Raw genomic sequence first — 23,735 nt, forward strand, 5'->3', positions numbered from 1 at the left:
CTGATTGTCAAATCACAACGATAAAGTCTGTAAATGAAGATCTTGGAATTGCTTTAGGACGTCTTCCGTTTGTCCTCCTGTGGAATCCAAGTGGGAATTGGCACATCCATTCAATAAAGTTCAATTGGAAAAAAAAAAAAAACAGCAAAACAAAACATTACATTTCAAAATAAATCCCACCCTTTTTTTCCCCCCTCTAAGAAACAGTTCACTGGCCAATTCAGATTTCAAAATGTTTTCTTTAATGCCCCACTATGAAACACTGATTGAAGTTTTCAGGAAATTGCAGGGCTAAGCAACTCACCAACAAGACTTTTTAGTTTCCAGGTCTCCCAAACCCTTGAAACTTCCGTGGAGGCTAATTACTGTTTACTGCTTAAGACCTTGGGCCTTTTTCTTCCGTAACATTTTCCATCTTAAGCAAGCCCGCCCCATTCAGCATTGAGCTGAGGAGTTAGCTGCCTGTTGTCTGAGGACTGAATGGAATTACTCGCAGTGGAAACTATGCTACAAGAGGGGTGGATACAGCAGCTGCAAAGCAAACCTCAGCTGCCTTTTCCATCCTCTTGCCAGAGGTAATTAGCATAGGGAAAATGACTAAGGTGTTGACGTCACCTCTTTCCAGTAGAAACTTACACTTTGTCCCGGGTCTGCCTACCAGCATACAGGACTTGACTCAGGAATTTGCTGTCCAAACAGGATGCTTGCCGAGCTGCAGTCCCCCCGCCCCCCGGGGGGCTGGCGCTGGGTGCTTTATAAGCCTGGGCCTGAGGAAGAACCCCCGACAGAAAGGAGCACGGCGTGCGTGCGTGGGCTCCGACCGCGTGGGGGTCTAGAGATTTCCTAGTAAGAAAGCAAGATGCATTTTAGGAACTTTAACTACAGTTTTAGCTCCCTGGTTGCCTGTGTGGCTAGCACTGAGATCTTCAGCGAAAGTGAAAGCAGGGTAAGGCTGGGGGATGCAAATGGACTCTGGGAAAGCGTTGAACGCGCGAGGCAGATCCTCCTCCGGGGTTAGATGCTCGCTAGTGGGTTTGGGGGTGCTGGGGGGAAATGCGTGTGAAAGGATTCCAAGGTGATGTGGAGCCACGAGCAGCAGAAGCTGTGGTCTACAGCACTGACTTCCCGAGAGCTCAGTGTGGGGAAAGTCCAGTTCCCGCCTCACCTTCCGAGTCGGGCTGTACGTGGGTACCGTGTGCTTCTCCTTCTGATCGTGCTGCGTGTGAACTCTTCCTATTCTGACGGCAAATGGAGCCGTCTGACAGCTAGAGTGTGGAATCGTTTTAATTTCCTCCTAGGGAATCAATAGCGCAAGTTTGTCATGTATTTTCTAGTAATTACAAGGGAACGCCTCTAGCTTCCAGATTTCTCTAGCTAGCAAATAATAAAACTAGGTAATTCAAGTGTGGGCTACATGTGCCTTCTGGGTAGCAGCTCTCATTGCAGTGATTCATATAATTAGCGATTTTAATCATGATATTTTTCTTCATTTCATTAAACTGTACCTGGCAGGCTGATATTTCATACAAAAGTGAGTGGATATATATGATATAGATATATGATATAGATATGATATAGAAGTGAATCTTGTGTCTATTGATGTTCCATACAGGAAAGAATACACAGTATCATATAGAAGTGAATATTGTGTCTATATGTAGTATAAAGGAGTCATGTCAGGTATATGTTTTGTGTGGGAATGTATTATATGCTTTATACTCAAAGCCATCTTGTGAAGAATTACTGTTATTAATCAGTTTTGTGTACAGTATTGGGGAGAAGCTGGAACAACATTTTTACCTTAATGATAAGGCTCATTCTATGCATAAAAATATGACAGTCAGTATGATTCATATTAACCTTATATGCTTAAAAGCATGACTTTCCAGTATGAGTGTAGGCCTGTACCAGGAATTAAACTCAGGGCCTCCCTAGACTTCCTTGCTCATGGCTGGCCCTCTACAACTTGAGCCACCCCTCTACCCTGTTCTTGTTGTTGCTTTGTTCTTGTTGTTGTTGTTGATTTCTAGAGAAATCAACAACAACACATTTTTCTCCCAGGTCTCAAACTCTTAGGTAGCTAGAATTCTAGACTTGAGCCACCAGTGCCAGGCCAAAATGATTACCTTTATAATTAAGTGTAGAAATACTAGGTCAAAATAGTAATAGCCAGATATATCAACTATTAGAACAAACAAGATTTTTGTAAGCTACAGTAGTGATCTGGATTTAGCACTAGTGTCTGTTTTCTGTTGCTCTGGTCCTGAGCCCTGACTTACATTCTAAATATATTCATAAAAGTCATCTCTCCCAAATTCTGAATCATAACTCCAGACCTCCACAGTTAGTCACAGTGCCTGTTGATGAGGTCATGTGAAATTCTGGATTTACCAAGACTCACTTAGAGCACAAACTTGCCCGTGCCCCAGATAGGTAGGACAGGTAAATGGGCAGCCGGGGAAAACCCGTCACACCTCTGGGTGTGTGCTCACCCATTCACCTATGCAGAACCCCACATGGAAGGCATGGGAATGTTCCAGAGCTGAAGAGGAGCGACTAGGTCGAGCATTCCATTCTCCTAACCACTCTAATTGTTCTACTGATTTCATGAATAAATCCTATCAGACTTAGTAAATCAAATCTTCTTGATCACCTGTATGAGAGCCAGGGCACTGTCTCACCAGTGTCAGAGGTAGAACACGTGTGGGAACTAAACAGAGTAGTGTCTCCTCAGAAGCGAGAAGCTCTGAAGTTGGTAGCTGACTTTCTCAGTGAGGAAAGCGGTGTCCTTTGGTCAGGTCCGTGTGCACCTCAGGCTTAACTCCCGTCCTTGTTTCCACTACCTTCCAGGCCAAATTTGAATCCCTCTTCAGGACGTACGACAAGGATATCACCTTCCAGTATTTTAAGAGCTTCAAGCGCGTCCGGATCAACTTCAGCAACCCCTTATCCGCGGCCGATGCCCGGCTGCGGCTGCACAAGACCGAGTTTCTGGGGAAGGAAATGAAGTTATATTTTGCTCAGGTAAGTGGTAAACGTGTTTGCTAGACCTGCTCTCCCCTCTCCTTTATACATGGATTGAAATCTACGCACACTCCCCTCCCCCCACCCCCCACCCCAGAAAACCCTTACCTCAAAAAAGTCAGAGTTCACACTCAGAATTCTCAGTGCCTCACTTGTTTTGTTGTGCCAAGTCGCAAGACCACCCCCAAGAAGACCACCGAGACTCAGACATGCCGAAATGCAAAAGCAAGGCAAGGCTTTATTCAAGCGAGCTGCAACTCGGGCCTTGTCCTACCCACCGACACAGCGGCGGTTAGGAGGGAGCCCCGAGCTGCGATTACACAGGGCTTACAAAGGCAAAGAACAAGGTTACAACAATCAGGTGTTCAAGCAAGCAAGATTCTAAAACGGGGTTCACGTGGTAAAATGGGGCCTGACTTCAAAGTCTGGCACTTCAAGCCAAGATAAATTTGAAAGGGAACCCAGAAATCACCCTGGACTTTGTGCCGCCGTTGCGCGACGCCGGCTTCCCGGGTCACGTGGGGTGTACTGCCGCCGGGGCTGCCCCAGCGCCCCTACGATCCCGGCGGCAGGAGCCGCCCGAGGGTGAGGCTGAGGAGCACTCCCGACTGGACAGATCCGAGCGGCTTGCGCTTGCGCGTGTGCGCGCCCCCAGTGTTTCACGGCACGCTCACGAGGTGGAGAGCCACAAGCCTACACGCGCGTGTGCCCGGCGGCACGGGGCTGCCACATCCAGCCTGATAGGAGACAGGCGGTAGAGCCCTTCCCGTGCTTGAAGGCCCAGCCAGGAGCCAGGCACGGGATGGGGGGCCGGGGGTGGGGGCGGGGAGCAGAGGAACACTTCCCCCGTAAGCGCCTTTCTTACCCAGATGAGGTTCCGTGTCAGTAATGACTTACTGCTCTCATCCTTCATGATCCATTCTGAGTGCTTCAGTGATTCTTGTTCATTGAACTCGGGGCCCAGGCGCTGTCTCTAAGTGCTCTACCACTTGAGCCACAGCTCTGTTTCTGGCTTTTTTGATAGTTGATTGGAAATAAGAGTCTCACTGACTTACTTATTTTTGCTTGCCAGTCCTGGGGCTTGGGACTCGGGCTGAGCACTGTCTCTGGGCTATTTTTTTTTTCTTTTTGCTCAAGGCTAGCACTCTTACTTCTTGAGCCACAGCACCACTTCCGGCTTTTTCTGTATATGTGGTGCTGAGGAATCGAACCCAGGGCTTCGTGCACGGTAGGCCAGCACTGTACCGCTAAGCCACCGTCCCAGCCCCACTGACTTTCTTGCCCAGGCTGGCTTTGAACCATGATCCTGGGATCTCAGCCTCCTGAATAGCTTAGATTACAGGTGTGAGCCACCAGGCTCGTAGCTTAACTGTGAAAGTTTTGGAGAGGAAATCTTAAGCCATAAAGGCAACACAAACGGGTGAGCTTGCGATCTCAAGTCGTTCTTGTATTGTATTGTATTGTACTGTCTAACTTGTAGTCAAGTCACCCTCTGGTCGCTGCTCAAGCTAGGATGGTAGGCTGTGGCTCACGGCTGCGACGTTTTGCATCTGCGGGAAGGTGAAGAGCAGATGCCGAGATCACTTCTGACCCGGAAGACGGGGTCCATCCGCCCTAACGTCATCTCTGTCACTCACCGCCAGTGAGTCCAGTCACCCCCTTCACCTCTTCTTACAGACCGATTCTGATTCACCTCGGAATCACTGCCCAGCTGCCTGTCCCAGCAGAGCACGGCCTTCCAGAAGCTTCCAGGGAGTGCCGCGGACGTGCCGCCGTCTCCCCACGGAGCAGTGACCCGATGTTGCTTTCTCTCCTCAGACCTTACACATAGGAAGCTCCCACCTGGCGCCCCCCAACCCAGACAAGCAGTTCCTCATCTCTCCCCCCGCCTCCCCACCCGTGGGCTGGAAGCAAGTGGAGGACGCCACCCCCGTCATCAACTACGACCTTTTATACGCCATCTCCAAGCTGGGGCCGGGTAAGCAGCACCCCAAGGGAGCCCCCCTCCCCCAACAGCGGGCCCGCCTCTCCCGGCGCGGAGGGGTCCCCGTGGCCCTGTGCTCGCCATGGCTCAGCGCCAGTGCGTCTTAGGATCTGACCGTCCTCCCCTATCAAGTCCCCCCCCCCCCCCCGCGTGCATCCCGGCCCCTCCCGCCGGTGGCCCCCCCCCCACCCCACCCCCACCCACATGGCCAATGCCCAGACCTCACGTCCTCCTCCTCCCAGTGGGAAGAGTGAGGGGATTTTAGGAAAGAGAAAACAGACCCTCCTTTTAGAAACTGTCCCTGAGTCACGTGACTCCCCCGACCCCATTCCCACCCCCTCAGCAGCGCCTCAGAGTGGGCCTCACACAGTGGAATGGAGGGCGCGGACCAGATCGCCCCCGCAGAAGGCTCTTCCACAGCGCCGGGTCCTTGTCGTCCAGGGCTCGGCACAGGATTCTTTGAAAGCGGCCCATTCCACGGCAGTGGCTCCAGCCCTGTGTGCCAGGGCTCGGTGGCAGGGCCCAGAGGGAAGACATCCGGGGGTGAGGAGGCCCGAGCCGCCTCCTGCCCACCACAGAGCTAGCTGAGGAAGGGCTGAGATCACGAGCTCTTCGTGTCTCCTTGACCCCGCAACCCCATGTTCCCTCGGGTCCAGGGTTTTATGTTCACGAACCATCAGCAGCTTCCTGCTGAAAAGATCGCGTTCCTACAAACATCACCCACACGGAAATCCCCAGGGTGCTGTCCACCAAGAATCACATTTCTTAGCGCTAACCGGGGCACGAAGGTCAAGGTGGGAGAGGGCCGGCTTGACCCGGCACGCAGCCCTCGCAGCCCTCCGCGACAGCTCCAGAGCGGCGCATTAGCAAGGCCGAGCGTTAGAGACGGAGCAGGCGGGGTGTCCCCCAGGGCCGGGGCCGACTGCCCGACAGGCAGGCAGTGCTGGGACAGGCAGCCCACACTCCAGAGCCCGCCTCGCCCTCCCCGGGGGCTAGGAAAAGCCTTTTTACCAAAGGAGGTGCGGTAAAGTCAACTCGGGATCCGTTCCTGTAACACTGAACTTGAACGGTATTTTCTATTCAAACCAGGGTTTTCAGAGATTGGGAACGGGGCTGGGGTAGTTGAGCTCCTGCCTAGCAAACGTGAGGCCCTGAGCGCAACCCTCCCCCCAACCCACCAAAGATTTTGCAAGTACAGCGCCAAGCCCCGAACTTCCTCAAATTGTGATATCTTTAGCATGTGTATGTGTGTGTGTACGCATGGGTGTGCATGCTTGTACTAGAGCTTTGAAGCCAGAACCACTTGAAGTTTTTTGCTAGTTCACTGGAGCTAACAGCCTCACAGACTTTTCCCTAACAGGGCTGGCTTTGAACCATGATCCACAGATCGCAGCCTCCTGAGTAAGTCGATTACAGGCAGGAGCCGTCAGTGTCTGGCCTAGAATTGCATTTTAAAATAGAGCAGGCCAAGAAAGCAGCTCAGTCAGGGGGCGGAACGCTCACCAGCAGTGCAAGCACGTGGCCTCCATCCCCTGCCCCGAGGGTAGCAAAAGAATGGAGGGCTTTGCAGGGGCCGATTTCCCAGTGGAAGGAAGAGCCAGGGAGGGCCTCCGGCCTGTTCACCACGCATGCTCCTCTAAACGCGGAAGGCCTATCCCAGAGAGGAGGGCTGCCTTGCCTCCACCCCACCCGCGCCTGGACACGAGCCAGGAGCCTCCGCTGGCTCACAAGCCCCTGGAAAAGGCCTCTCAGAAGTCCCTGTGTGGGCTGGGGATATGGCCTAGTGGCAAGAGTGCTTGCCTCGTATACATGAGGCCCTGGGTTCAATTCCCCAGCACCACATATACAGAAAACGGCCAGAAGTGGCGCTGTGGCTCAAGTGGCAGAGTGCTAGCCTTGAGCAAAATAAGCCAGGGACAGTGCTCAGGCCCTGAGTCCAAGGCCCAGGACTGGCCAAAAAAAAAGTCCCTGTGTATCAAGCACTCAATTAAAATCCAGAAAGTTCTCCATGTGCCCAGGCACTGGGCTCTGTGTGACTAAAGACAGCCGTGTGCCTGGGGAATTGAGCCAACAATTTAAAATAAAAAAGAAAGGAAATGCAAACGGGGCCTGGCTCGGTCTCTCTTCCTTATCGAAGGTGGGGAGAAGGTGGCCGAACCTCCCTCGGGTGGCTTGATTCGCACTCACACCCCCCCCCCCCCCCCGCGCCCTTTGCGTCCGGAGGACTCGTCCCGGTTAACCGCCGTTGCTCGTTCTTCCCTAGGGGAGAAGTATGAACTGCACGCGGCGACGGACACCACCCCCAGCGTGGTGGTCCACGTGTGCGAGAGCGACCAGGAGAACGAGGAGGAGGACGAGATGGAGAGAATGAAGAGACCCAAGCCAAAAATTATCCAGACGCGAAGGCCAGAGTACACGCCCATCCACCTGAGCTGAACCGGCCCACGGAGGAAGGGCGTGCGTGGAGGAATCTTTTACTGTGCCGCCGGCCGGTCACGGCTCTGGGAGGCGGCAGCCGCGACTCACGGCGGTGGAGGAGAACCGAGGCCCCGCCGCCCCTCAGCCCGCGTCCGTGGCTCCCGGGAACGCCCTGGGCCACTCACTCGCGTGTGTGGCGCTCGCACGGGGACACTGGGACGTGTCTTGAGGAAACCGATCGTGCTAGTGTTTTGTACTCATTCTTTTCTGGTAGGTTCCGTGTTTGCCAGGCTGGTCAGCGGGACCCGGGGTGGGGGGGAGTTTTCTGTTTCTCTCCGGGGGCCCAGCAGGCCCGGCCGAAGACAGCCGGTGTATGTGGAAATGCGTAGCGTTCCATGTCTTCCCTCCTGTTCTCCTACCTGTGCATGTACGCTGTTGGTTTTCCAGACTGCCCCTCTGTTCCCGTGGGAAGGTACATGGCGCTTCCCAGCCCCCCCCCCACCCCCCGGGAAGCCCGGGCCACGGCCCTCCGCGGTGGAGGGTGTCCAGCCTGCATTGCCTTCGCCCGGCACCTGGCAGGTACATCATGTAACTTGTGATTTTTTTTTTTTTTTTTTTGCAAAAACCTGGAATTCCTGTGTAGTTTAGCTTGGAAAATTCAAGAGAATAGCAGTTTCACTGCCAACTTCTAGGGGGCGAGAAATGTTCCTTTGGGGTGTTTGGGGTCCGCCATTGGTTTCCATTGTCCCGTTTTGTTTTATGTAGCGGTTTGTGTGTGTGTGTGTGAATCGTAGCCAAGCATCTGGGGAGCTGTTGGTTGAGGTAGTTGGTTTTACACACCCTCCCCCCCTCCCACCCCCACCCCCACGGAAACCTCAAGATAAACTTGTAAATAAAGCTGGCAGTGTCTTTCCGTTCGTGTTACACACTTGGGATGGAGCAGTGGGCAGCGGAAGGGTTGCGTGATGTATTAACCTACCTGTGACTTGTCTGTGGTAGCAAACGCCGAGCCCGTGTCGAACCGGGTTGAATTCACGAAGCATGTCAAGTGAGTCGTAGATGTGTGTTGATACGAGAAAGGGTGCAGTGCCTTCCCCCCCCACCCCCCCCCCCACGGATTCCTGCGGGGACCGTCACACTAGCGGAACGTTTGTAATGTTTTTTCTAGTCGTAATGTGTATGTCCGGTAAATAGATATTATATTTTGGCCTTACAATACCATCACAAAGTTTGTCACTTGGAAACACCTATTGCCAAGTTAACAATGCATGCTTTGGAAATTCGGGAGATGGTTTTCTTTCGTAAGGGCAGATCTGTGTGCATTGAAGTCTTTGGCTGTTCCTAACAAGAGCTCGGTTGAATGTTCTCACACCTCTGTTTACAGTACTGGGGAGGAGACACCGCGGTCAGGGAGAGGCCATGATAGCTGTTCAAGTGTTTCTAGTTAAGTGCTTTTAAACCGGAGAGGCTAACCTCAAAGTATTTTTTTTAACTGCATTCGATAATAAATCAGCACAATATGCTCTTTATGGAAAAGCTGTCTATTCCTCATTTTATTTCTAGGCCTAAGTTGCGAAACCCTTTGAAGTCTGCAGTCCCTGAGGACACCTTCCTTTCCTAGTTTCAACTTAGAAACTTCCGATTGTGTCCAATAGATCACACTCAGCGCACGGCACACCGTAAAAGGGTAAAACAATAAATTGAAACTGGTGAACATTTCCTTTGCCCAAGTGGATGACATAGGATGGAAATCCTGCAGCCAGACCTCCAGCAAACAATGATTTATGCATCCATTTGCCTTCAGTGCTTGGGGTCTCACACACGTTAGGCAAGTGCTCTACCACTGTTCTGTGCCTCCAGACCCTTCGTAATGATTGTGATTGAGCATTGTTTGCCTGTTTCCTGTTAAAAATGTTCATTGGATGAGGGGCCCAGTGCTTGTCTCATATACATGAAGCCCTGGGTTCGATTCCCCAGCACCACATCTATAGAAAAAGGCCAGAAGTGGCGCTGTGGCTCAAGTGGTAGAGTGCTAGCCTTGAGCAAAAAGAAGCCAGGGACAGTGCTCAGGCCCCGAGTTCAAGCCCCAGGACTGGCCCCCCAAAAAAAGAAAAGAAAACAATGTTCATTGGAGATGCTAAGTTACAGAGGCCGGTTGTGTTCAGAAGAGCTGTAAGACTTCCACGTGAACAGGCTGCCTTTTTCCTGGAACTCTTCAAACAATAGTAAGCTGCCTGCCCAGCCCGCAAACACCTCAGAGATAAAGAGTAATTCTTTGTTGAAATGTGAAAAACGAATCCTTATGGTAGTACTGGGATTAAATTTAAGAGTCTCTCACTTGCTGGGCAGGCTCACTACTGCTTGAGCAATGCCCACGATCCTTTAACTCTTACTTCTTTTCTCAGACAGTCTTTTGTTTTGGGCCTCAAGACCATGGTCTTTCTACCATCACCTCTGAATAGCAGGGATTAGAAGAATGCACCGCCACTGTCAGATAGTGGATCTTGATCAGGAGTAACATTAGGTATTTCTGCATGAAAATCCACATGCTACTTTTTTTTTTTCCTTTTACAAAACATACCGTACTGTCATTTCCCCAACAAGCATTTATTTATTTTCATATTTTACAATTCAAGATTTGAACATATTGGAAGACCCACATTTTCATCCAGTTCCTCAGATCAATATTGAACAGATTTGCTAACTAGCCACCTGGAGATAGAAGGAAGGTATTTTCAAATAGAAATACAGCCTGAGGTTGTCATTGGTTTCAAATAACTAAGAGCCCTATGGCAAACAAAGATAGACCAAGCATTGTGCTAGACACATCCTAAGTCACAAATAACCCTAGAAAGAAGCTGAGATGTGTTGCCAGTTAATTCCTACCTCTAGAAGGTCCTCTTACCTAACTGGGAAAAAGTAGGCAGTGAAACAGAGTCTAGAATGTAAAATCACACATCACCAACAGTCCTCAGTGTGGGCCATCTCTGTAGTGGGTCTGTGTGGCAGCCTCAGTGGAAATTCCAAAGGCATTAATATGCTAGGTCAGTAGTTCCCAGGCTGCTAGATCTGATGGACCTGTTCAAATGTCTTTGAATAGGGCTCACTCCACTGCAAAATGACAGGCACAAACCAGGCATAAACATGCAACATATTCTCTTTGCCATTTATGGAATGTATTTCTTAAACAGGATTGTGTTAGATTTAACATCACTGTAAGAAATAATCCCAGAGAAGCGGCTTAAAAGGAGGAAGGATTTATTTCGGCCAATGATTTCAGAGGTTTCAGTCCGTGCTAGTCTGGCTCACCATTGTTTCCTGGGCCAGGGTGAAGCTTAGTATCATGGGAGAGCAAAGCTCCTCACCTCATAGCTTCCAGGAAGACAGAAAAACAGAGAGAGAGAGAGAGAGAGAGAGAGTGAGAGAGTGAGAAAGAGTCAGCTAGAAACAGGGAACATGAGATAGAGTTTTTGAAGTAATACTTTGAGTAGCCTATTTCCTCCTGCCGGTTTCCATCTCCCTAAAGTTTCCAGAATCTTCTGAAATAGAGCAACACCAGCTGGAAACCATGAGCTGCTCCTGTGGGAGACATTACATACTCAAACGGTACCAGTCTGACAGAATATATTACTGACCTAACAGTACATAATGCTTCCCAACGAAAGAAAACTCAGCAAGATATGTGTGAAATTTCAGAGAAGGGTGGTGATGGATGAACCTGGTGACTCGCGTAGCTGTTAATACTCAGGTTATGCACACTGATCTGCACTTGACGAACATTTGGGATTTTACATTTCCAGAATGTTGTGTGGATCATTCCCCGCAGGAGATGTGGGTTTGGGGGAGAGCTTTTAATTTTAGGTAAAAAGTATAGAGCTCACTACAAACGAAATGTTAAACTGCAAAAGATTAAATGTACCACGTGGGCATAGGCCGTTCGCCAGAAGTGAACAGGCAGCTGGAGTATGTCATACTGAATAGTGTTTGCTTAACTTTCTGGAATGTTTGCCACAATATAGTAAGCACATACCCAGACCCATTCATCTAAAGGTCACTGATTCAGATGGAAACTGCATAAATACTTTACCTTAAAAATGACTTAGGAAGAAGGCCTATTATGATAACAAACATGCCTTCTTTCCCCAGCCTCTGTCTAAGTGGGGCACGAAGAGAATTCATCTTCCAAGTATACAACTTCTGCTGGCAGCCTTTCACGCAACGTCTGAAACTCTCATGGTGTGACTCACTGCAGAGTTACATGGGTAGAGAGATTTGAGTCTCCCAGCCCTCATGTGCTTCCTGATGCTTCGTGAAAGGTCATTTTAATCATGGCTCTGTTTGTGAAAGACAAGTGATTGAGTTGCGGTGCCCACACTCAGCCTTTTCTCTTTCCCGTCAGGATTCTGATTGGGGTTTTATGACTTAGTCGCAGAAAGGGAGGCCGAGCGGAAGCGGAACCACTGCTCGCAGCTCTTCACCGTGGCCCTGAGAGCCCCTCGGCCCACATCCATGCTCGTTTCCCACTTGCCACTCTTGCTTCCTACCTTACGCTCCCTCTATCTAAAAGTATGACTCCACCATCCCCCTCCACCGCCGTTTGAGCCCCGTGACAGCAGGCCCCTGTCCACCCCGCTCACCTCTGTCTGAATCACAGTTATCCCGGTGCCAAGCCCACGACGTTCAGTAAATATTGCTGAAATAATTCACTGACTCACTGTCCTGTAGGCGTCCTTCATCGCCAGCTCCCACCGCTGAGTCTGCCATCAGTCAACTTGAAAGTGTGACTTGGATGATATTTACTTCCTTCAGGTTTAATGTTTGATCATTCTCCTAAATATCCAGAACGAATACTCTGCTGCTTCAAAGATAATATTTACGTGTATGTAAAATACTTTTTTTAACAAAAGAGGGAAGCAGGGATGGTGGTTTGTGAGCCTTTTGCAAGGCAAGCCGCCGCCTTTCTTCCTGGGACCAGTGCTTGAAGAGTCCTGGCATACAGAGAGGTGAGCTGAGAATGGAGTCGAAGCAGACGCAACGGACAGATCCACAGCGCTGGGCTGTCCTCTGCTGCGCTCAGGAACATGGCAAAGGCACCCCGGGGGGCCGTGCCCCAAGTTCAGCTGAGCTGAGCCCTGCCCAGAGCTTCTTCCAAAGGCAGAAGCGAGAGGACAAGTCAGCGAGATGAAGAAGGAGGGGCCTGATGCAAAGTGCTGGGCACGCGCGGCCTCGGGCGGGGCGAGGGGGCAGCGGTCGGGGGCTCCCATCTAACATGGTAGTGCCTTCATAGTCACTAGAATGTTCCCTGATTTGCCTAACATTCCCTAGGTCGGAGCCAACGAGATCAGCAGGCATGCTGTACGCCGAGGCTTCAGGTGGAGATGGACTAAATGCTAAGATGGCCCCCAAGGTCGCCACCCCACCCATGCATGCCCAGGGTAAACAGGCTCAGTGTAACTCTGCTTTGCGGGCAGGATGTCCGACACTGATGGCATAGCATCCTCGGAGTCGGTCTCTGCGTATGACAAAAGGGACTTGGCTGATATAGAAAAGATCCGGAGCCAGCTGGCTTCGAGCTCATCAGAGAGGTTGTCCTGAGTGGATCTGGCTAAATCAGATACAGCTGTACAGCCAGGAGACAGCAACGCCCCCTGCTGGCCAGAAGGAAGCAAGCAGACACACAGGAGAGGAGGCACCTTTCCAGGGCCTTGGTGATGAGGTTGGGTGGGGTCTTTACCTGCTCACAACAGTCCAGCAGCAATACCTCAGGCTGACCACCACAAGGAAATGAATTCAGGTGTGATGGCGGCTCCGACTGCCACTTTGATTTAGGCCTGATGAAACCCTGAGCCGGCTAGCCCACACCTGGACTTCTGACCCCAGGGACACAAACGGTGCCTTTGTGTCGCAATTAGTTATGCAAAGTGTGAAGGTATTACAGGAACGTCAAAGGGGAGGAGCTGCGGGCTCCTCTCCATCCCAATCAGGTTCACAGAGGCACAAGGGCAGCAACTTGGGGAGGAGGGTGTGGGACCCCGTGAGCCCCAAATCTCAGCATTAATGGACCCAGGCTCTCTTCAGATGATTCCTACACTTTATGCTTCGGGCCATGTTTATTTGAAGACTCATTTCCTGTCTTGTTGTTTTCTAATTCCGAGGTTTTGAATTCGGGGTGTCATTCTTGCTTGGATTGCTTGCTCAGCTAGTGCTCTACCACTTGAGTCACCCCTCCAGCCTAGCTTTTTGCAGGTCCTTTGGGAGGTTGAATCTTGTGGACTTTTCTGCCCAGGCTAGCTTCAAACCACGATCCTTCGGATCTCAACGTTCTGAAAAGGTAATCCCAAAGTGCCCAGTTTATCTTCTTTTTTAGTGAGTGTATTTATCCGTGTGTTTTAGTGAGAATTGCTTTCCACACAATTCCAAAAAAAGGAAAAAAATAGAACTGTCCGTTTTTCTTTTGAAAAGTCAAGATACTCCTGATACGAAGTATTATTGTGAAGTATGCAACATAAAGACCCTATAGTTTTAAAACTCAGGCTTCTCATTACCTGAACTACAGAGTTAAAACATAAATAATAACACACAAGCTATCACAATATTATGATACTCCAGTTAATATTCAAAGAGTATCCATTGGGTACCCAGAAGTGCCAGCCATTATTTGCAGAGCTCAAGATAAGGTGATGTAAATAACCAACACCAATCAGGGAACCAGTGGCCCATGCCTGTAATCCTAGCTACTAAGGAAGCCAAGATCTGATAACTGTGGTTCAAAGTCAACCTAAGGTACACTGGATATTGTGTATATGCTTACCTGAAGTAGGGAAGGGAAAGAAAAATGAGGAGGGGTGTAACAAATATGACAAGAAACGTACTCACTACCTCATTATGTACCTGTACCCCTGCTACACATCACCTTGTCAATAAAATTTAATTTAAAAAAAAGTCAACCTAAGGAGGAATGTTCCTGAGACTCTTATCTCCAACTAGCCACCAAATAGCTGGAAGTAGAGCTGTGGCTCAAGTGCTAGTCTTACCAGCCGTGTGCAAAAAAGGCTAGAGTACAGTGTCCAGGCCCTGCGTTCAAGTCCTAGGGCCGCATGTGTGTGCATCCATGCACGCGCGCACATACACACACACAGAGCCAACACTTCCTCACAGAGCTTGGTAGAGGAGTAACACAGTCAGTGTATGATCATTTCAGATAGGGCAGGTAGGGACAGTCCATCGAGATCCACAAGATGCATTAATCCCCCTGGCTAGAGCCAGTCACCACAGACAGTGCTTTGAGCCCTCCCACATTTGTCATCTCAGTTCTGGAGGTCAGAAGGCCGACCCTGGCGTCAGCAGGGCTGCGGGCCTCCTGGCACTTGTAGGGAATTTGTTCCTTTGCTTGTGGCAGCACGTTGGGACCCATGGCCACGCCCCTTCTCACCTGGCCAGGTGGGAAGGATTCTCCCCACGACCCCTGAGACCACGGGGCAACCCCCACTACCCAGGAATCAGCGGGGCCTTGGTCGGGTCGGTCCCGTGAGGCGGGTCCCCTCCTTGGCTTGGTCTTGGAAGGACCCCATCCACAGGAGCAAATGGGGATGGGGGTTGCCATTCGGCCGTCAGGTTGTTCCAGCTTCGCCAGATGTTAAGGCAGCACCCAGTCCCCTTCCCGAGGTGCCCCTCTAACCTCAGGAGCCCTTTTTGCATCTCCTTCAAGCCCATAGCCTTTGAATCTACCACACTCCCTCCCTCTAATCATGAGTCAGTGGCATGTGGGCTGGATTCCAGGGTTAGGTCAGTGCCCTTAGCATCTCTTTGCATCCTATATGTGTCCGTGGGTGAACAATGAATGGACAGTAGTTCCTCCATGAATTGTTGTTGATGGACGGAGGGACCTGTAGGTCAGCTTGTCAGGTGGAGTCAGGCCAGAGCACAGATCATGGGGGACAAGCCCTCCAGGTAGACAGAAGAGACAATCACGAGGGATTCGGAGAACTCCAAGCTCAGCCCACACCCGCATAAGGAACTGGACATGTCCTGAGATGGAGAAGAAAGACCCAATGTGCCGGGCACCAGTGGCTCACGCCTGTCATCCTACTTGCTCTGGAGGCTGAGGTCTTAGGGTCACAGTTTGAAGCCAGCCCAGGCAGGAAAGTCCATAAGACTCTTATCTCTAATTAAACACAGAAAAGGACAGGAGTGGTGCTCTGGCTCAAGTGGCAGAGTGCCAGTCTCAAGCAAAAGGAGCTCAGGGACTGTACTCAGGCCCAGAGTTCAAGCCCCGGGACTGGCAAAACAAAAACCAAAAATAGGCCTAGTTTTGTCTCTTCTAAGTTTTAGTTTGTATTCGTGATGGCAACTGGGAAGACCCTCTTCAGAGCGGTTTCTGCCACTGTTGAGTTCATCCATTCACTCAGTTGGGTTGTGGTTCTTTTGGGGAATGTATGATTTTTTTTTTTTTACTATATGTATGTCCAGCACAGTGCTAAGTGCTAGTGCTTGAGATGATTCAAAGTGGGGGGTGCCAATATTGGGGTTTGAACTAAGGGCCTAAGCACTATCCCTTAGATTATTCACTCAAGGCTGGTGCTCTACCACTTGAGCCACAGTCCCCTTCTGGTTTTTTAGTGGTTAGTTGGAGATAGGAGTCTCATGGACTTTCCCTGGGCTGACTTCAAATTGTAGTTCTCAAATTTCAGCCTGCGGAGTAAGTAGGATTACAGGCGTGAGCCACTGGCACCCAGTTAGCATGTGGTTTCTGGCTCCATCCTCTAGCTGTGTTTAGTTGTGACTAGAGACTGGCAGATGTCATCTTTGATTTGCAGAGATCATGGACAATCCAGCTACAGAGCAGGGGCCCCTAAGAGGTGAGATCACAGTCCAGCAATAGGTCCTCATGCCCTTACATGGAGCTCATGTCCTAAGAGCCACAGTCCCCACGCTGTCAAGCTCTGCTGGCTTTTCGGTGTTTCCATAGGCTCACCCACCAACCCCACACGTAACCAGAGACTACAGGCCTCTCATCCACCTCCATCCTGCCTCCGGGGCCTCGCAACTCTGCAGGCCCTTTGCCAAGAGAGATGACCTCATCCTCTGTCCCAGACACCTGTCTCCCTCTAGGAAAACAACAAGGGTTAAGACCAGAGAGGAGAGTGTCCTCTCCATCAGTGGGTCCCTGGAGTGGGTACATGGACATGCTTCAATCCCTTTCTCCATCCTCAGCAGGACTTGGAGCAGCACTCCAAAAGCTCTACAAGGGGAAATGCTCTCTCGATATTCTGCTGGGAGCAGGGTTTGTCATCAGTAGGAGAATTATGGCTATTATTCGAGATGGCTCTGTGAATACTGTTGACTAGAACAAGAGAGTCTATAAAATCATCACTGTGTCTAGGGGGGATTTGGTGCCTGAGGCCACAGGCACCAAAACATGGATGCTCAAGCCTTTTCTACTTACATAACAATATTTGCATATAACCTATGAACAGTGTTCATATACACTGAATCACCTCGAAACGGCATGCAAGTGCTATGTAAATGGCTTATTCTCAGTGGCTACCAGGTCAAACTTGCCAAGGAGAAATCTTTGAGGATGGATGGCATAGTCCTTTCACAGACAATCCCCGAGACCCAAAGTTCCACGATGCCTTCTCCATCCCCGAGACCCAAAGTTCCACGATGCCCTTCTCCATCCCCACCTCTGTCTTTCCTTCTGAAATCTACCAAATGCTTCAAGAGAGTCGGAACAAATCCAAAGGCCTTCTTGGTCCTGACCTGTAAGTACAGAAGAGTGAGTACCAACTATGGAGAGTACACGTAAAATAATTCAAGCCTCAAGGCAAGTTCCTGCATCTCTCCTTGGATCTAAGATTGGCAAACACCACCGGCTCTCTGATAAAGGCACAGGAATCTGCACACGGTGCTCCAAGGCGTCACCAGGTCCTGGGAAATGAAATACAAGTTCTGATACCTGGGACCTAACCCAAGCTAATTAAATCCTAACTCCTGGGCAGTTTTTAATGGACTCCGGGATCTGGAAGAGTAGCCAAGTTTGAGAACCACCTTTAGGAAGCAGAATGTAGAAGGAGTGCAGCCTCAGGCCTCAAGGCCGAGGGAAGTCTGAAACCTCGTAGGGGAGGTGTAAGGTTTTGAGAGCTCCTCTGATGGCTATGTAAACGATGGACCGGTCAGAAGATGTCTAGGTGCGTTCGTGTTCCATCACTATAACGAATATATGAGACAGGCAACTTAGAAAAAGGAAAAAGTTGCTGTGTGGACCTTGGTAATCCCATCACTTGAAAGGCAGAGGCAAGAATGTCATGAGTTTGAGGCCAACTGCAGCTACTACATAGAAAGTTCCAGGCCGGGTGGAGCTATCTAATGAGACTCTATCTCAAGAAAAGGAGTTAAAAATACAAAACATAGGGGAAAGAAAACCTTCTTTTGACTCACAGGTTTGGGGGTTCCAAGCTTGATCAGTAGGCCCTGTTGATTCCGAGCCTGTGTCAGGGCAGGAGTCCATCGCAGAACTCAACGGCTCACCTCGGGGCCAGGAAGGGAAAAAGAATGCATTGAGGACTGAGGTCCAACTGGGCCTTTTGAGGACATTTCCCCCAAGGTGAAAACCAACTCCTACTACCCACCACCTCTTAGTTTCCAGGGTGTGACAGGCTGAGACCACACTTGGAACATACAAACACAGGAGGACATTTATCCACACCAAGGCAGTGTATTAATCGACATGAGAGTCATCTGAGCATGCACGGGGGGGGGGGGGGGGGGTGAGGGGACAGGAGGAACTGGAAGAAGGAACCTAACCTGAGGAGATTAAGGAGGGGACTGACATCGCCATCTCTTCAGGATGTCCATCCTTGGCTACTTCCTTGTGTTCTTCTGTTTCTACCATCATCACAGATGTCCCCAAAGACGCAAGACTTAATAGTCACACCAAGTCCCCTCACAAAGGGTCAGAAATTTGCATGCCGATCACTCGGCAAAGATGGCTAGAAGGTATTTCTGAAAGGACTGTATTTATGGGTCCTGGAAAACTTCCATCTGTTTTCTACATTGCAACGTTTGATTGCATGATTTAGGTAAAAGAATGCCACATTTAACATGATTAAAAAGAACTGTCATGAGATGATTTCTGTTCATGACAACTGTTCTTGGGGTTGATTTGCAGTTTGTGGGATGAAACGCTTAAAGATTAAACGCAGTCCGAGTCTCTGTGAGTTTTCTTCTTTCTGTTCTTGTGTTCCTTTTGCAATCCTTGGTAGTGGAATTCCCTAAGATGGAGTATTTGAGCACTGAGTTGTGAAGACCTGGGCTTGGGCTTTAGATTGATCACTGACTCTCCGTTGCTCTCTAAGCATCCATCGGTCTAAAGTTAGGCTAGACGCTGCTTCTTTGGAGTTAGGAGAACTATGTTCTGTGCAGCCCTCAGTTAGAATGTGGTGTATCTCCGACAGAGTGAGGGTTTTTTTGTTCTCTCTTCCTAACTCACTCTGTGAAGTCCTGTTTCAGTGGAAGTATCTTACCATTGCCTGAAGCCCTCGAAGGTATTCTCACATTTGAGCATTTAACAAGAACAACGATTGTGCCTCTTGAATCTGGAAAACCACCACCTCTTTTATGAAACTTTTTTGTGGCTTCCAGGAGACTATTCTATCCTGGTTTGCTTCCTCTCTAGCTGTTTCTTCTTAGCATCTTTGCAGCTTTATTCTCCAGGGAGACCCATTGTACAAGTGGACAATGGCTAGCTCACCTGTAAGACAGAACTCGCGCTCACAATCCATAGCAGGCTACCCAGAAAACTAACCCCTTTATCTACAGAAAACAAAAAGCAGCCCAGGAAATGAACCTGCTACACATCAACCTTATATATAGGAAACCAGATTCCAGATTGCTATCTCCAGTAGCGAACCACAATGCTCAACAATAACAACCGGCTCAAAATGGCCAGGACTTGGTTAGTAAATGGTCACTTTCCCAGCGGTTGTCCTCCCTCTGACTTGGAGCCAACCAGAGAAAGCCAGTGAGGATCCCAGCCAATCCCATCCTCTGCCGTATGTCTAGTGAGCCCACCCTCTGGGTCCCCAGGCCAATAGCATCCAATCAGGGCACATCTGAGGTCTTCCTCAGCTTTTCTATGTCCCTGCTTGCCTTTGAGTCTCTGCCAAAATGGCAGTGATGGCGGCTGGTTGCCTTGTTAGAACAGTTCTGAGCAGGCTGCTGTTTCCCTTTGGTTATTCTTCACTGATTTACTTCCCAGCTCCTAGATGAAATTATAACTGTCTTGTAGCTCTGGACTTCTCTCACCCTCTCTGGAGTAAGGGATCCTGATTTATCCCACCGCATTAAGCACCATCGGTATACAGATCACATCAAAGAGTATTTTTAGTCACTCCTCTCTCATCACCAGATTCCACGAACTGCTCATCTGTGGTGAAATTTGAACTCAAGGCCTCAGACTGGCTGAGCAGTCCCTCGACTCCTCCATCCGCATCCACGCTCCAGCTGGACTTCAACTATGAAGGGCATCTCAAACATCCTGCACTCAAAGGCCAAAGGCATCCATTATCCCAGAGCCTCGCTCAGCCAATCCCATCTCTCCAGCCTGCTCTCCGTCTTGATGGGCAGTGTCCTCTGCACAGCCGTTGAGGTCAACCAGCCCCTGGCTGGCTTAGTTCTTCTTACCACTCAGACACATTCCAGGGCTTTCTGACAGCTCTGACTGCAACTGTTTCTCAGATCTGTTTTGTTCTCTCTTGGCGCTGTAACTGGCCAGGTTCAAGCCCCATCCCATCTCACAGGCCCCTGAGGCCGGCTCTGTTCTTGCAGTGGAGTGAAAGGCTTGGCAGCTGGACAGGTTTCCCAGTGACCTCCAGGGTCTGCCTGCTCCCGGTGGTTCGAAGGAATCTTGTCAACAAATGCAATTTGTCTTCCAGGACACTTTGGGACTCGATTTCCTGAAAGATATGAGAGTAACAAGGTGCTGGTGAAAGGCAAAGGTCAGTCCCCAGCTTACTGCTGCCCTGCATGAAAAGAAGCCAAGTTTCCGTACCACACCGGGTCTATGGATCCATTTATTCTCAGTCACACAGAGGACAAGTGTTCAAATACACATTCATTCTGCTAGGCGTTATTGTTCTGTACAGTATTAGCCATCCATTCTTATAGAGCTCTCTGCCAATACATTATATATACATATATATATGTACAAACACATGCATATGTATGTATGCATTTGTATGTATGTTATATTCATGTATTTATGTATACATACACATATACTATATATGAAATATATGCATATTGTAAAACCAGAAACTAGTTTGGAGAATTATACTGTGTGTAAACATATATATCTTATGACTATCCGTATACCTCAATCCAGCTGCTCACAGTATTTTCCACTGTGTGCTTCAGGTGATTTTATCTTTCACAGTGCTGGTGATTGAACTCAGGGCCTTGCATATATGCTGGGTGAGAGCCATACCTCTCCTTAGCCTCAGATTTTTGGTTAAAAACTAGAGGTTTAAAAAAAAATTACATTATATGTAGACTTGAGAAACCCTTTTCTTATTTCTGTTTCCTTTCTTCTTTCTGCCAGGATAACTTCTCTGATGAATTTGGCATTTATAATCTTGGGTTTTGTAGAGAGAATAAGTTTTGTCTACAAACAAATATAGTTTGTGTTACAGAGGGTCAGTTTTTTTCATTGGCATTTTTTCTTTGACTGTGTGTTTGTTTGTTTTTGTTGGTCGTAGGGCTTGAACTCAGGGCCTGAGCACAGTCCCTGAGCTTTTTTGCTCAAAACTAGTGCTCTACTACTTTCAGCCACAGCGCCACTTCCAGTTTTCTGGTGATTAATTGGAGATAAGAGTCTTATTGACTTTCTTGCCCAATGGGGCTGGCTTTGAACTGCGATCCTTAGATCTCAGCCTCCTGAGTAGCTAGGATTACAGGCCTGACTTTGACAGCTTACTTGTAAAATTCAGCATTACCTTTTGGAGTTTCCATACAGACACACAGTTATGACTCATTTGTGTTGCCTATGACAAGTTTCTTAAATTATACAGAAAAGTATATAAATCATGAGTGTCCACAAATTAATTTTCATAAAGTGGACATATACAGGAACCACAAACTGGAGGGAGACATTAAATGCTACATGTACCTCAGAAGTCCCTCACGACCTGTAGCCACCATCTGCTCCTCCCGTAAAGGAGCTGCTTTCCCCAGCTCCTAAGGTACAAGCTCAAGTGTAATACAAAAGGAATCAATCACCCTGCAGGAATTCTACATCTGGCTTTTCCGACTCCTTTGTAGTCAAGAGATTCATCTTTGTGTTTTTTGAGTTGCACTACCATGGTCTGTCCATTTGAAATGTTTTTCTTTGTAAGAGTCTTAATTTTTTTTTTTTTACAAGTTTTAGAGTTTCAGAAACGTGGAGAAGACAGCGCTACGTATCTCACTTTTCGTACCTATCATTGTGATCACCCTCACCCTTGGAGATGCCGTGGTTGGAACTCAGAGCTTTGTGCTTGCTAGACTGACTACTTACTACTTGAGCTCAGCCCCCATCCCTTTCTGCTTCCATGATTTTTTTGACTAGGGTCTTGCTGATTTTGCCTGGACCATGAGCCTCCTGTTCACATTTAATTTGATCACCAGGAAGCCAGTAATGACACATTGTTAACAAAACTCCCTAATTTGTTTCTACTGTTTAGATCTTTACCTGGTGGCCATTTATTCTATGCTAAGATTTCTCATTATCTTTAGTTACCATGTGTCTCTCCGGCTCTTCTGGTCTGTGGCAGTTTCTCAGACTTCCCTTTTCTCTGATGTCCTTGAGGGTTTGGAAAAGAACTGCTCTGGGACTTTGTGGGCTGGGCCACTATTGAAATGTGTCTGGTGTTTTTCTCCTGATAAGATTGGGGTTATAGGTTATTGACAAGAGGAACGCAGAGGGGACTGGCTGTTTGCTTCATCTCATAGCAAGCGTACAGACTGTCAGCATGATTTATGGGTGTTGAAGGTGGCCTTGGCCACCTGCCTGGGGCAGTGTTTATCAGATTGCTCCGCTGCAAGCTACTCGTTCGCTCTCCCTCTTTCCATATTATACACTTTGGTAGAAAGTGAAGCTCAGCTCACGCATGAGGAGTAGGAAGATGTTTTGCTTATGCTCCTGAAGGCAGAGCATTGACATAAATTGTTTGGATTTCTTCTTTCTTGAAACGGTGTCTCTTTTTTCCTCATGTATTCATGTGTCCACTCATTTATTTATACGGATTCAATTCATGGGTATTTATACTCTAGGTTATAAACCATTACCACTCTATTCGGTGGCTCACATTGTTTCAGTTTTGAGAGCTCTTTCAGATAGTCTCTGTGCTCCTTTGGCATGCTCCCATTGATGTTTGGTTTGGTTTTGGACAGTAAGTACAGAGCTCATATTTCGCTCATTTTGCCTATAGACTTAACTCATTTCCAAAGACACTCAGGTCAGGATCTCTGCCCAGTCCCTTTTAGTGAATTGTTTCACATATTCATAATTCAGTGGATTCTCTTAGCATTGTCTGCATACTTTGCTAGAACCCCAACCTGTTAAATTACGTTTTCATTGGCATTCGCTAAACCAACTCATCGCATGGGTTTTTGGCCACATACAGTGTGCAAACCTGCTCTACTACGCACAGATGCTTATTATCATTATCATGCAACTACCATCGCTTTAAAGTTTTTGCCCTGAAACATCCTGTGTTTCAACTATTCATCCTTCTGCTTGCTTCCTTATCCCTGGCACCTGTGGTTACTTTACAGCCTCTATAAGTTTGCATTCTTCCATACTGTCATGTAATTGGAATCACACACTGTGTGATCTTTATAACTGGTGTCTCTCACTCAACAATGTGCATTTGAGATTCCTCCATTCTTCTAGTTTGATACACATTTCTTTCTATTGCAGAGCAAGACTTCATTGTTTCGATACATCACAGTTTCTTCATTCAGTAGGCTTTCGAAGGGCATCTTGGTTGCTTCCAGTTTGGGCAGTAATGAATAAGTCTATTCTGAACATTCACATAAAGACTTTTATACAGCCCTAAGTTGTCAAGTCAGTTGGATAAGGATTCCCAAGTAAGACTAGTTCATTCTGTAAGAAGCAGTATCTGTGACCTTTTTGGTTTCCATCAGCAGTGAACAAGAGCTTTGGCTGTGCTATCTTTGTCAGCATTTAACATGCTCAGTTGTTTGGGCTTCACCATTCTGGTAGATGTGTGACAGTGTCTCACTGTTGTTTTCTTTTCCCTTGCAGTGT

General features: G+C 48.6%; 1 protein-coding gene across 2 annotated transcripts in view; it reads left to right on the forward strand.

Annotated features, from left to right (window-relative positions):
• The window catches only part of Rcan1 (regulator of calcineurin 1), a 79,089-nt gene extending 70,127 nt beyond the window's left edge, over nt 1–8,962 (forward strand). Inside the window, exons 1-4 of one of the 2 annotated variants that reach the window (XM_048346259.1) lie at nt 756–946; nt 2,851–3,024; nt 4,843–5,002; nt 7,272–8,962. In XM_048346259.1, coding sequence (XP_048202216.1) covers nt 860–946; nt 2,851–3,024; nt 4,843–5,002; nt 7,272–7,444 — 594 coding nt within the window. In that variant the 5' untranslated portion in view covers nt 756–859 and the 3' untranslated portion in view covers nt 7,445–8,962. Of the gene's footprint in view, nt 1–755; nt 947–2,850; nt 3,025–4,842; nt 5,003–7,271 lie in introns of those variants that run through there. The other variant, XM_048346258.1, reaches the window with a different exon arrangement.
• Nucleotides 8,963–23,735: the final 14,773 nt, after the last annotated feature.

Source organism: Perognathus longimembris, chromosome 5 (genome assembly GCF_023159225.1).
Source record: "Perognathus longimembris pacificus isolate PPM17 chromosome 5, ASM2315922v1, whole genome shotgun sequence".
Taxonomy (NCBI): domain Eukaryota; kingdom Metazoa; phylum Chordata; class Mammalia; order Rodentia; family Heteromyidae; genus Perognathus; species Perognathus longimembris.